Raw genomic sequence first — 12,507 nt, 5'->3', positions numbered from 1 at the left:
GATAGTAGGATGTAGAGTGAGATGGTGGAAAGTTGTTTTTCAGACTGGAGGCCTGTGACTTGTGTTCTCCAGTTCTCTGTACTAGTCCATTGCTATTTCCCATCTCTATATCAGTGATTTGGATGAGAATGTACAAGGTATGCTCAGCAAGTTTGCAGATAATACTAATGTGGCTTGTATCACTGATGGTGAAGATGGATTAACGGAGAGATCTTTATCAGCTGGGTTAATGGGCTGAGGAATGGTAAATGAAGTTTGATTCTGAAAAGTGCGAAGTGTTGCATTTTGCATTGTCAAATGAAGGTAGGACTTGCAAAGTGGTTGTCACAGTACCCCACAGAATGTTGTAGAACAGATGATCCTAAGATTATAATACATGTTCCTTTGAAAGTAACACTGCAGGCAGACAAGGTGGTGAAGAAGGCCTTTTGGAAATTGACCTTCCTAACTTCTACTCAACACTCAGAATGATGATGTTATATTGCATTCGTGAGAGATGGTTGTGGGGCTGCCTTTGGAATATCATGTGCAGTTTCTTCAACCTGCTATAGGAAAGGTACTATTAAGATGGAAAAATTGCAGAAGAGATTTGATGATGCTGCTGGCATGCGAAGGACTGAATTACAGAGGGAGGCTGAGCAGGTTGTGACTTTATTTAGTAGAGATAAATGGTGATCTTAGAGATGTCTAAAGTTGAGGGGATAGTTAGAGTGAATGCACACAATCTTTTCCCACGTTGGGGAATCAAGAACTGGAGGATGTCTGTTTAAGTTGAGAGGAGAGAGGTTTAATAGGAACCTGAGAGGTAACTTTAATTTAACTCAGAATCTGGTAAGTATTTTAATGTGTTGCCAGACCAAGTAGTTGAGACAGGTACATTAACAACATGTAAAAGTACTTGGAGCAGAATGGGACAAATACAGGCAAATGGGATTTGCTTAGATGAAAATCTTGGTCAGCATGAACCAGTTTGGGCAAAGGGACTGTTTCCATGTTATATAGAATTATTGGGTCATAATTCCTCTGATCATGATTTTCCCCTTTCACCACCTTGATACAATTGATCACATAATCGTGTGACAGTGCTTAATCTGTGTTTCTGTTCGTTCCCAGTCTTTCCATATACTTGTTGACCAGGATTGACTCAATTTTCACTAAATTCTCAAAAACTAAATATGCATCCCTCTGGTCTCTTACTCCCTGAATCTACATTTTCCAGATGAGGAATTTGTCTTTTCGTGATGGTAGTTCTGTATAGGTTGTTGTCTCCATATATTTCTAAATTGAAATTAGACTATGGATGTAAATTAAGTTATTTTCACTGACTCTGTTGGTACAGTGCCTATAAAAAGTATTCAATCCTCCCCTCAAAAGTTTTCATGTTTTTGTTTTATTTCGCAACATTGAATCACAGTGGATTTAATATGGCTGTCTTTGACACTGATCAACAGAAAAGACCCTTTCATGTCAAAGTGAAAACAAATTTCTAGAAATTGGTCCAAATTTACTTAAATTATTGAACATGAAGTAATTGATTACATAATTGCCTTGAAGTGAGTATTTAGTAGATGCACCTTTGGTAGCAATTACAGCCTTGAATCTGTGTGGATAGATCGCTATCAGCTTTGCACATCTAGACACTGCAATCTTTCACCATTATTCTTTATAAAACTGCACAAGCTCTGTTAGATTGCACGGGGATCAAGGGTGAACAGCCCTTTTCAAGTCCAGCCACAAATTCTCAATTGGATTCAGGTTTGGGCTCTGACTTGGCCACTCCAGGACATTAATTTTGTTGTTTTTAAGTCATTCTTATGTAGGTTTGGCTTTATGCTTGGCAAAATTGTCCTGCTGGAAAACAAGTCTTCTCCCAAGTTGCTCTCTTGCAGTCTGCATCAGATTTTCGTCCAGGATTTCCCTGTATTTTGCTGCATTCATTTATCCTCTACCTTCACAAGCCTTGGGGCCCTCTGCAGTGAAGCATCCCCACAGCATGATGCAGCCACCACCATGCTTCATGGTAGGGATAGTGTGTTTTTGATTATATGTGGTGTTTGGCTTATACCAAACATAGTGCTTGGTCTGATGGCCAAAAAGCTCAATTTTGGTTTCATCAGACCATAGAACCTCCTTCCAACTGACTTCCGAGTGTCCCGTGTACCTCTGGCAAACTCTGGCCGAGATTTTATGTAAGTTTTTTTCAACTACGGCTTTCGCTTTGCCACTCTCCCATAAAGCTGTGGCTGGTGAAGCACCCAGGCAACGGTTGTTGTATGCACATTCTCTCCCATCTCAGCCACTGAAGCTTGTAACTCCTCCTGAGTTGTCATAGGACTCTTGGTGGCCTCCCTCACTAGTCGCTTCTTTCATGGTGACTCAGTTTTTGAGGACGGCTTGCTGTAGGCAGATTTACAGCTGTGCCACATTCTTTCCACTTCTAGATGATTGACTTAACTGTACTCCAAGGGATATTCAGTGACTTGAAGATTTTCTTGTATCCATCTCTGGACTTGTGCTTTCCATAGCCTTTTCATGGAGTTGCTTGGAATGTTCTTTTGTCTTTATGCTGTCATTTTTGCCAGGATACTGACTCAGCAGCAGTTGGACTTTCCAGATGCAAGTGCATTTTTAATACAACCAGTGGAAACACCTTGACTGTACACAGATGATCTCCATTTAATTAATTTTGTGACTTCGGAAACCAGTCGCTGCACCAGGATGATTTACTGTGCCATATTAAACGGGGTGAATACTTACGCAATAAATTATTTTGTGTTTTTATATTTGTAATTAAATCACTTTGACATGGAAACATCTTTTTCAGTTGATCAGTGTCAAAAAAGTCAAATTAAATCCACTGTGGTTCAATGTTGCAGAACAATCAAACATGCAAATTTCAAAAGGAGATGAATACTATTTATAGGCACTGTATTTGCACATATGCTACTGAACTGAATGCTTGTGTTTGCTGTCTTGTTTCCAAACATCCATGATGCTGAGATACTTCCTAGGATGTGCTGGGACACGTCATCAGTGATAAAAAGTGGGGTCATCAGATGTTTCAAGTCTTCCAACATCAGACCCTTTTGGCCAGGCATCCCAGCAAGGGTTGATCAGGCCCTGCCCTTTGTCCCAGCAGTATTAGTCTACAGGTCATGCCTCTTGATTGACAGCCATCTGGGGACTTGCATCGCAGTCTCTGTGATGGTCCTGATGCCTCTTTTCTTTGCAGCCCCCTTAATGCCAAGGAGGTTGCCGAGCAGCCAGCAAAACCACTACACCCCACTTCTATAGTCTTACGACATGCTCTCCACCTCTTTCTCTGGCACTGCTCTACTAGCTCCTGGTAACTGCCTTTCTTATACTCAACACCTCCTCAATCCGGCCTTCCCTAGAACATTCAGTTCTACTGTGACCACCTGCTCTGAAGTTTCTGACAGAATGACCGTGTCAAGTCTCAGTAATGATGATGCAATGAAATCAGGGAACTTTAATTGCTTGCCTAGATAGACTTGTAGTTGCCAGTCAGACGCAGTAGTGAGCAAGTCTGTTGATGTTCTGGGCTGAAGCTGTGTTTTGTCTTCAGCTTTGACAAAGGCAATGGGCTCTGTGACCTGTATGGATAGAATGCTTATTGTTGGTGAGTTAATTCTGCAAGTGGTCACAGATTTTCATCAGCAACAAATGTAGAAAATGTTTGAAATGTAATTCAATGCAATTTGTAAAACCAAAGCAGCATTTTAATTCATTCAGTTTGCTTCATAATACTTTCACTGCTCATCTCATTTCTCTGAAAATGTTCCTTTTTACAGGACAAATGTTTAGAGCAGCAGCTGGAGATCAGCCTTTTAATCTGTCCGCAGTATCGAGTGCCTTCCCTATGGTTAACCACGCAGCATTTGGACTGCACACTACAAGCTCAGGGCGTTCAGAGTTTGGTGGCCTGGGAACAATTGGTGCATCTTCAGCCTTGGTGGGACACACACAACTTTCATCTTTTCCAGGTGATTTGAAGTTGATGGTTTCTTTTCTATATAAATGGCATTCCACAGTAAAATAATACAGTACTAAGGACAAGAGAACCAAATGTATTATTTTTGTTTTTTTTAAGTTTTATTTATGAAATGAAACTGGATGTGATTGCGTTGTGAGGAAGATGGAAAGAGGCTTCAAGGTGATTTAGCTAAATTGATTGAAGGGCAAATGCGTAGAAGCTACACTATAATGTGAAGTTCCCCCTCTTGATGGAAAACAAAGGCAGATTAACATTTAAATAATAATTAGATTAGATTATATTATGAGGACACGCAGTCCTCTTTTATTGTCACTTAGTAATACATGCATTAAGAAATGATACAATGTTCCTCCAGAACGATATCACAGAAACACAAGACAAACCAAGACTGAAAAACTGACAAAATCCACATAATTATAACATATAGTTACAACAGTGCAAAGCAATACTGTAATTTGATAAAGAAAAGACCATGGGCATGGTTAAAAAAAAAGTCTCAGAGTCTCTCGAAAGTCCCATCATCTCACGCAGACGGTAGAAGGAAGAAAAACTCTCCCTGCCATGAGCTTCCAGCGCAGCAAACTTGCCGATTCAGCACCCGACCATAGCTGACTCTTGAGTCCGTCCGAAAACTTTGAGCCTCCGACCAGCCCTCCAGCACTGAGCACCATCTCTGCCAAGCACTTCGACCCCGGCCCCGGCAACAGGCAGTAGGCAAAACCGAGGATTTGGGGCCTTCCCCTCCAGAGATTCTTGATTGCACAGTTGCAGCCGCAGCGAAGTGGGCACTTCAGAAGTTTCTCCAGATTTTCCTCCGTGCTTCTCACATCTGTCTCCATCAAACCAGGATTGTGCATGGTACCTACTTACAAATATGATATCATTTCGGAGCGGCTGCGTGCGCTGCGTCGAGTCGCCATCTTCTCCTCCACTCCCTTGAGAAATATTGAGGTGCAAAGGGAGCTGGTTGTCCTTGTACACCAGTCACTGAGCAAATATGGAGGTAGAGCATATGTCACATTAGTTGTCATAACTTGGAAGTCTTGCGTTAAGCAGGCAAGGATGTCTTAATTACAATTACAGGTGGCCACATCTGGAGTATTGTGTTCAGTTTTGTACTCATTCCTGAAATGGTGCGATTGTTGTACAAGCTGAAATTGGATTGATTGAACTTGAATTCACTAGGGTATAGAAGTATGAGAACAGATCTGTTTGAAGTCTAGAATTCTGATAGGTCTTAACATGATGAACGCAGCGAGATTACTTTTGCAATCTGGGGAGGTGTGGGGGTCAGTTCCAGAACTCTAAACATTTAGGATCAACAGGAGTGGAAATTGCCTCATTCTGGGTGGTGAGCTCATGGATAATTTCTACCATGTGCTATAATGAAGGTATATTCACTGACTAAATGAAAGGAAAAGATACATAGCTTCCTTCTACCATAGTACAGAACTGTACACTTCCATCTGCCACTTCTTTGCCCATTCTGCTAACCTGTCTGTCCTGCTGCAGACTCCCTACCTCCTAAGCACTACCTGCCCATCAGACATAGGAGCAGAATTAGGCCACTCAGCCCATCAAACCATTCTATCATGGCTGATTTAATATCCCTTTGCTGCCCTGACTAATCAAGAACCTATCAACCCCACTTTAAATATATCCAATGACTTTGTCTCCACAGCTGTCTGTGGTACTGAACTCCACAGGTTCACCAGCTCCTGGCTAAAAAAAATTCCTCCTCATCTGTTCTTAGTGTGTGTCTCTTTATTCTGAGGTTGTACCCTCTGGTCCCAGTCTTCCCCAATATAGGAAACATCTTCTCTAGGTCCACTCCATGTAGGCCTGTCAATAATCGATAGGTTTCAATGAGGTCTCCCTCATTCTTCTAAACTTCAGTGAGTACAGGCTCAGAACCATCAAATTCTGCTCATGTTAACCCTTTCATCCCAGAATTATTCTCATGAATGTCCTTTGGACCCTCTCCAATACTAGCATTCATTCTTTGGGGCAAGCCTGTTTTTGTAGATGTCTGCGATGAAAAAGAATTTCAGGATGTATATTGTATACATTTCTCTGACATTAAATGCACCTATTGAAAACTGCTCATGGCACTCTAAATGCGGTCTGACTAATGCCTTATAAAGCCTCAGCATTACAACCTTGCTTTTCTATTCTAGTCCTCTTGAAATGAATTGCATTTGCATTGGTCTAATTCTGCTTTTGTGTTTTATGGTCTTACAATCAAAAGACAGGTGTTTTATCTCCTGTATTTGCATGAAAAAGTTCTACACAATGGGAAATGGTGGAGGGGGTTGCTAAAGAGCAGACCAGGAAATTGTGGAATGAGCAATTTCCATCAAAAAGCTAATAGAGGAGAGGACTGCAGATGCTGAAGTCTGGAGCAAAAAAAAGTTGAGCTGTTGGAGAAACTTCATTTGTAGAGGCAGCTGTGGGTGAAAAGAAACAACTTGTATTCCAGGATAAGATCTGTTAGCTGGAGTGAGAGTAGTCGAGGTCAGTATAAAGAAGTGGGGGTTGGCAATAAGTGGATCCAGATGAGCAGCGGTTGATTGTTGGACCTGGAAGAGGAAAAGGTGAAGATGGTGACAGAGGCACAAAAGTGATAAATAGCAACAACACAGTGCTGTAGATTATGGAGTCTGATGAGAAAGGAATGTGAAGACTGGAACCACATAAAGGAGGAATGTTGGATCCTTATAGGAGCTGGCAGAAAATACAAAAGGTGATCTTTTGGATTATAGCGTGGAAAGTAAGGGCCAGAGGAACTCTGTTCCCACTCTGTCCAAGGAGTAAGAGTGGGAATCCGTGCTATGTGGTCATTGGCTCTAACATGGTTAAGAAAGAAGGAAGATATTTCAGCAGCACAGTTTTAAGTATGCAGGTGCACTTTTTGAGCTAAAATGGAGAATTTCATTAAAAGTTTCTTTGGTACTTCCAGTTTCACTGCCATTGTGTAGTATACATGTATATGAAAAGTAAATGATTTAATAATTTATTGCAGATATAATTTTCCTCATTTGAACAATGTTGCATGATTTATAACACTAGTCAAGTGAGTTACATTCTAGCTATCTGTTCGCTAAGTCAAAAAGGCAACACAAGTGGCATGATAATAATCATATTAATTCATCTCCAGGATACACTCAACATCAGGTGTAAGAAAGAGTATTGCAAATTATGGATTTCTTGAAGTAGGCATGACTTGCAATGTCTCAAATGGATTATGTGTTGTTTATTGTTTATCGGGAGAAATTTCATAAGGAAATAAATACAGAATAATTTAGCATGCATTAAGAATCTTGAATAAGATTGTCTCAAAATATGCCTCGTATGTCAAAAAAGAATGTTCATTAGGTAAATTAAAAACATTGATTGCTTATCTGAAAATAAGGTTGGAGTTGGGGTTGAGAGTGCAAGAGGGTTTTGATTTTCTGACTTCTCATTAAAAGTGACTGGATTGTTTAAACCCTAGTAATTATATGAAAAAAAATGTTGTATAAAACTTGAAAAAGTAAATTGTATAAAATGCAAACCCTCATACAAAGATGTTATCTTTGTCTTATGAAGGCACTGAATGGTGGCGAGCTACAGACACTCAGGTTCGTGCAGGAACATTTTTCCCATCAGGCATGTTAAGAATTCCACCAGTGTTTGCTGCTTCCACTCCAAACCATGATTCTAATCCATTCCATTCCCGAAACACAAACAAATTTGGTCGAGGGACACAAAAAGGTGAGTGATAGCAGACCATATATTCTTGAAGTATATAGTTATATACAAGTTAAATGCAGTCTCCATTCTTTGAAATATGTTGTAAGTTGGTGACTTTTGAACAACTAGATTTTTGATCATTGGGTTAAATTAATAATCCATTGCAGCATGAAGATTTAAACTAAATCCATTTAATTTATAATGAGCTCAACAAGTTTTATATGTCGTGCAAATTCGTTGAATCAGGTTTTTGTTTTTATTTATCTAAGGAGAGCAATCTTGGAATACCAACTAGATGTACTTTGTGAGAAGCTCAAAAACCCAGTTCCTTTGGTATTATTAATCCTAAAATGTTTTACCTCTTTTAATAAGGAAATAAGTTGGGGGCCTCATGGAGCCCCAACAAAGCTGAACATTAAATCAAGGGTTTATTTCATTTGGTCTTTGGGGAAAAAATTAAACATTGTAACCAAACAAAGTGTAGGAATTTAAGCTCTACTTTTGAGTCATTGGGTGGTGGGGTAGAGATACCTCTCTACCAAAGGTGCTCCTTCCCTCCACTAGCCTGCTGGTCACACTTGGGCAAGGTGTAGCATCAGCCTAGCTCCCGATTAGGGTCACGTGATATGCACCAGCACCTGCTCCCATGGCTTCACAAGTCTTTGTTATGTGACCACTGATGCCAGCTAGGCAATCTCGGAAGAGTATTGATAATGGCTGGGGTCTCCAGTCTTGTAAAGACACCACCCAGAAGAAGGTAATGACAAACTGCTGCTGTAGAAAAATTTGCCAAGAACTGATTTAAAGTCATGCCATAATCAGATTTAAGTAGATTATGAAGTTGTGTAATATGTGCTTCAGCTTGTGCAGCATTCCAAATGTTGTGGAACACTTTCCCTACTTCAGCTTCATCCTTCCCAAATTCTTAAGTTGAACACAATACTGACACAGGAGTCGCTTTCTCAGAAAGCTCTGCATGTTGTACAGGTCTGCATAGCCCAGAATGTGGCATGGCAGCAATAGTTAGCGAGTTGTAGGTTGCCGTTTAAAGGAGAAACTCTGCTGGCAGCAGCAAAGCTTACTGATTGTTTACAATGGCACTGTAGATACACGTGAACAGCATTGTTCCCTTTGATGCTGATGATTGTCGAAGGGGATTGGCTTGTTTGCAGTTGATGGTCACCTTCTGGTAAAAGCGTAGGTGTCAGCTGATTAGGAGTTGGTCATCAAATCATTGCAGTCATCCAAAACACTCGTATGTGGTTGCAGGTAAGGAACATTTTGGCTGACATGAAGAGCAAGGAGAAGATAAATTTGCTTCTCATTTTTGGATCGATATTTTTATGCAGTCCATTAATTATGGCTCAAACCAGAATTGGGAATTACCACACCCACTTCAAGATGTTATTGAGAACATTGTCTATTTTATGTTTTTCACACATTTTTTCATTTTGTATGTGTAAAACTCGATAGAAAAAGACTGAAGGAATGCTCCTAATAGGCAGTGCATGAAGACTGGCTCAGGCAGAGTGGTTCCAGGCTTCCTGTGCTCAAAAATAATTGTGATTTAGTCTTTTTTTTTTCACCAGATTTAAATTTGAATTGTCCAGACCTAAATTTATGTGGTGACCTAAATTTCAAGAGATGAAATTTTGTGAGTGATCTCCAATGATCCTCTGATCAACATGCCCAGTCAAATATCTTCAACGCTGTTGTATAAAATTACTTAAGGTGGTGGACAACAAAGAACTTCTGGAACAGGTGGCTCACTAATATTCTCAACAGACACTGGGATCTGTGCATCAATACAAAGCATAAATGAGTTGTCCTTAGACACAAGTCCTGAGAAGGATATTCCTTCTCAGACTTTACCTGATAACAGATGTAAATCTTGAGCCAAGTCTATTCATTTTACATGACATCTGGGACTGGCTCAGTGATTCTCAAAGCAGTGATTCAAACTAGCTGAATTCCAGATTTGAGGTAATAAAGTCTGCCTTGACATTATATCATTTACACTGAATGTGGCTCCAAAGAACAGCCATGAAAGACCACTGAGGATCAGAAGACAGCTTATCGAGGGCTGAAGCCACATCCACTATCTCAGCCCAGGACAAGAAAGCATCATTAAGACATTTATCTTCAGCTACTTTGTTAGCAACCATTTCTCCCATATAAAGGCAGATAGTGGGTTGTTTTCTAATGATTGCACAGTGATGATTTCTATTTACAGTTCCTCCAGGTAATTGAACGTTATATGCCCACCTCCAGCAAGATCTGGAAAGTGCTCAAAGCTGTGGTGATGTATTATAAGCAACGAGTATCACACAGTGCTAGATAATGTCCATTAGTAAGGGTCTAATCACCTTCTTGTGATAATATCATGGTCACTATTGATCAGAAACGCATCTGGATCAGCTTGGGAGCTGGAGATTCCCTAAAGGAACTATATCCCAAGGCACTAATCGGGAGTCTAAAATTAATCTCATGGCTACATGGATGCAGCTCCTAAAACTCTCAAGAACATCAATATCATTTATGGTGAAGCAGTAATTTTGATCAATAAAGCACCTCTGTTGCTGATTCTTGACTTTCTTCCTCAAAATATGCAGCATAATATTTTCACTTTGCAAAATATCAATTTGTTGAGGCTTCCTTCCTAGGACATCCACAACTTGTGCTCTACAACACATCAGTACAGAAGTTACAAGCATGCAACCATTCAAGCTTATTTCTGTTAGATGCTACGTGACTGTTAATGGTTGTAATCTTTTTGCATTTTTAAGTTCCAAATAGTATTTTGGAAACTGAAGCAATCCATAAATTGGTCAAAGTTCAAAGTAAATTTATTATCAGAAACAGGTTCAATATCACTGGTATGTATCATGAAATTTGTTAACTTGGCAGCAGCAATACAATGTAATACATGAATAGTATATATAGTATTCATGGGTTCAATGTCCATTTAGGAATTGTATGGCAGAGGAGAAGAAGCTGTTCTTGAATTGCTGAGTGGCTGCCTTCAGGCTTTTCTTTCTGATGGTAACAATGAGAAGAGGGCATGTTTTTGGTGGTGGGGGTCATTAATAATGGACGCTGCCTTTCTGAGCACTGCTCCTTGAAGATGTCCTGGATACCATGGAGGCTCGTATCCAAGATGGAGCTGACTAATTTAACAACTTTCTGTAACTTCTCTCAATCCTGTGCAGTAGTTTCTCTTCTCCCCCCCCCCCCCGCCCATACCAAACAGTGATGCAGCCTGTCAGAATGCGCATACAGTGGCATGCAAAAGTTAGGGCACCCCTGGTCAAAATTTCTGTTACTGTGAATAGCTAAGCGAGTAAAAGATGACCTGATTTCCAAAAAGCATAAAGTTAAAGATGACACATTTCTTTAATATTTTAAGCAAGAAAACTTTTTTATTTTTGTCTTTTACAGTTTCAAAATAACCAAAAAGTTCTATTTTAACTTCCATCAGTCCACAGGACTTGTTTCCAAAATGCATCAGGCTTGTTTAGATAATCCTTTGAACCTTTTGAATAGAACTTTTTGGCCACAATGAGCAAAAGTATGTTTGGAGAAAAAAGGGTGCAGAATTTCATGAAAAGAATCCCTCTCCAACTGTTAAGCACAGGGGTGGAGTGATCATGCTTTGGACTTGTGTTGCAGCCAGTGGCATGGGGAACATTTACTAGTCGAGGGAAGAATGAATTCAATTAAATACCAGCAAATTCTGGAAGCAAACATCACGCCGTCTGTAAAAAAGCTGAAGATGAAAAGAGAATGGCTTCTACAACAGGATAATGAACCTAAACACACCTCAAAATCCACAATGGACTACCTTAAGAGGCGCAAGCTGAACGTTTTGCCATGGCCCTCACAGTCCCCCGACCTAAACATCATCGAGAACCTGTGGATAGACCTCAGAAGAGCAGGGCATGCAAGACGGCTTAAGAATCTCACAGAACTAGAAGCCTTTTGCAAGGAAGAATGGGTGAAATTCCCCCAAACAAGAATTGAAAGACTCTTAGCTGGCTACAGAAAGTGTTTACAAGCTGTGATACTTGCCGAAGGGGGTGTTACTAAGTACTGCCATGCAGGGTGCCCAAACTTTTGCTTCCAGCCCTTTTCCTTTTTTGTTATTTTGAAACTGTAAAAGATGGAAATAAAAAAGTTTTCTTGCTTAAGATATTAAAGAAATGTGTCATCTTTAACTTTACGGCTTTTGGAAATCAGTTCATCTTTTACTAGCTTAGCTATTGACAGTAACAGAAATTTTGACCAGGGGTGCCCAAACTTCTGCATGCCACTGTATGTGTCACTATATACAACCCTGAGATTAGCTTTCTCAGGGGCATAGTCTAACTGTATAGAATGATAACCAGAACAGAATCAGTGTAAAACCACTCAATTTGGATGTTCAACCAGAGTGCAGAAGACAATGAACTGTGCAAATACAAAAAATAAATAAAAATTAATTGAAAACATGAGATGAAGACTCCTTGTAAGTGAGTCCATTGGTTGTGGGAACATCTCAATGATGGGGCAAGTGAGGTTAAGTGAAGTTATCCCCAAGAGCCGGATGGTTGAGGGATAGTGTCTATTCCTGAACCCGATGGTGAGTCCTGAGTCTCCTGTACCAAGCTTCCTGATGGCAGCAGCAAAAAGAGAGTATGTCCTGGGTGATGAGGCTTCCTGATGATGGTTGCTGCTTTCCTGTGACTGCAGTTCATGTAGAAGTGCTCAGTGGTCGTGTTGGT

General features: G+C 40.2%; 1 protein-coding gene across 13 annotated transcripts in view; it reads left to right on the top strand.

The window, feature by feature from the left end:
* The window catches only part of baz2ba (bromodomain adjacent to zinc finger domain, 2Ba), a 251,814-nt gene that overhangs the window by 106,985 nt on the left and 132,322 nt on the right, over positions 1-12,507 (top strand). For all 13 annotated transcript variants that reach the window (XM_063052309.1, XM_063052299.1, XM_063052301.1 and 10 more), the window contains 2 exons: positions 3,813-4,004; positions 7,604-7,768. In XM_063052309.1, coding sequence (XP_062908379.1) covers positions 3,813-4,004; positions 7,604-7,768 — 357 coding nt within the window. The remainder of the gene's footprint in view (positions 1-3,812; positions 4,005-7,603; positions 7,769-12,507) is intronic.

Source organism: Mobula hypostoma, chromosome 6 (genome assembly GCF_963921235.1).
Source record: "Mobula hypostoma chromosome 6, sMobHyp1.1, whole genome shotgun sequence".
NCBI lineage: Eukaryota > Metazoa > Chordata > Chondrichthyes > Myliobatiformes > Myliobatidae > Mobula > Mobula hypostoma.
Note: the sequence above shows the minus strand (reverse complement) of the source record. Positions and strands in the feature narration are given on the sequence as shown.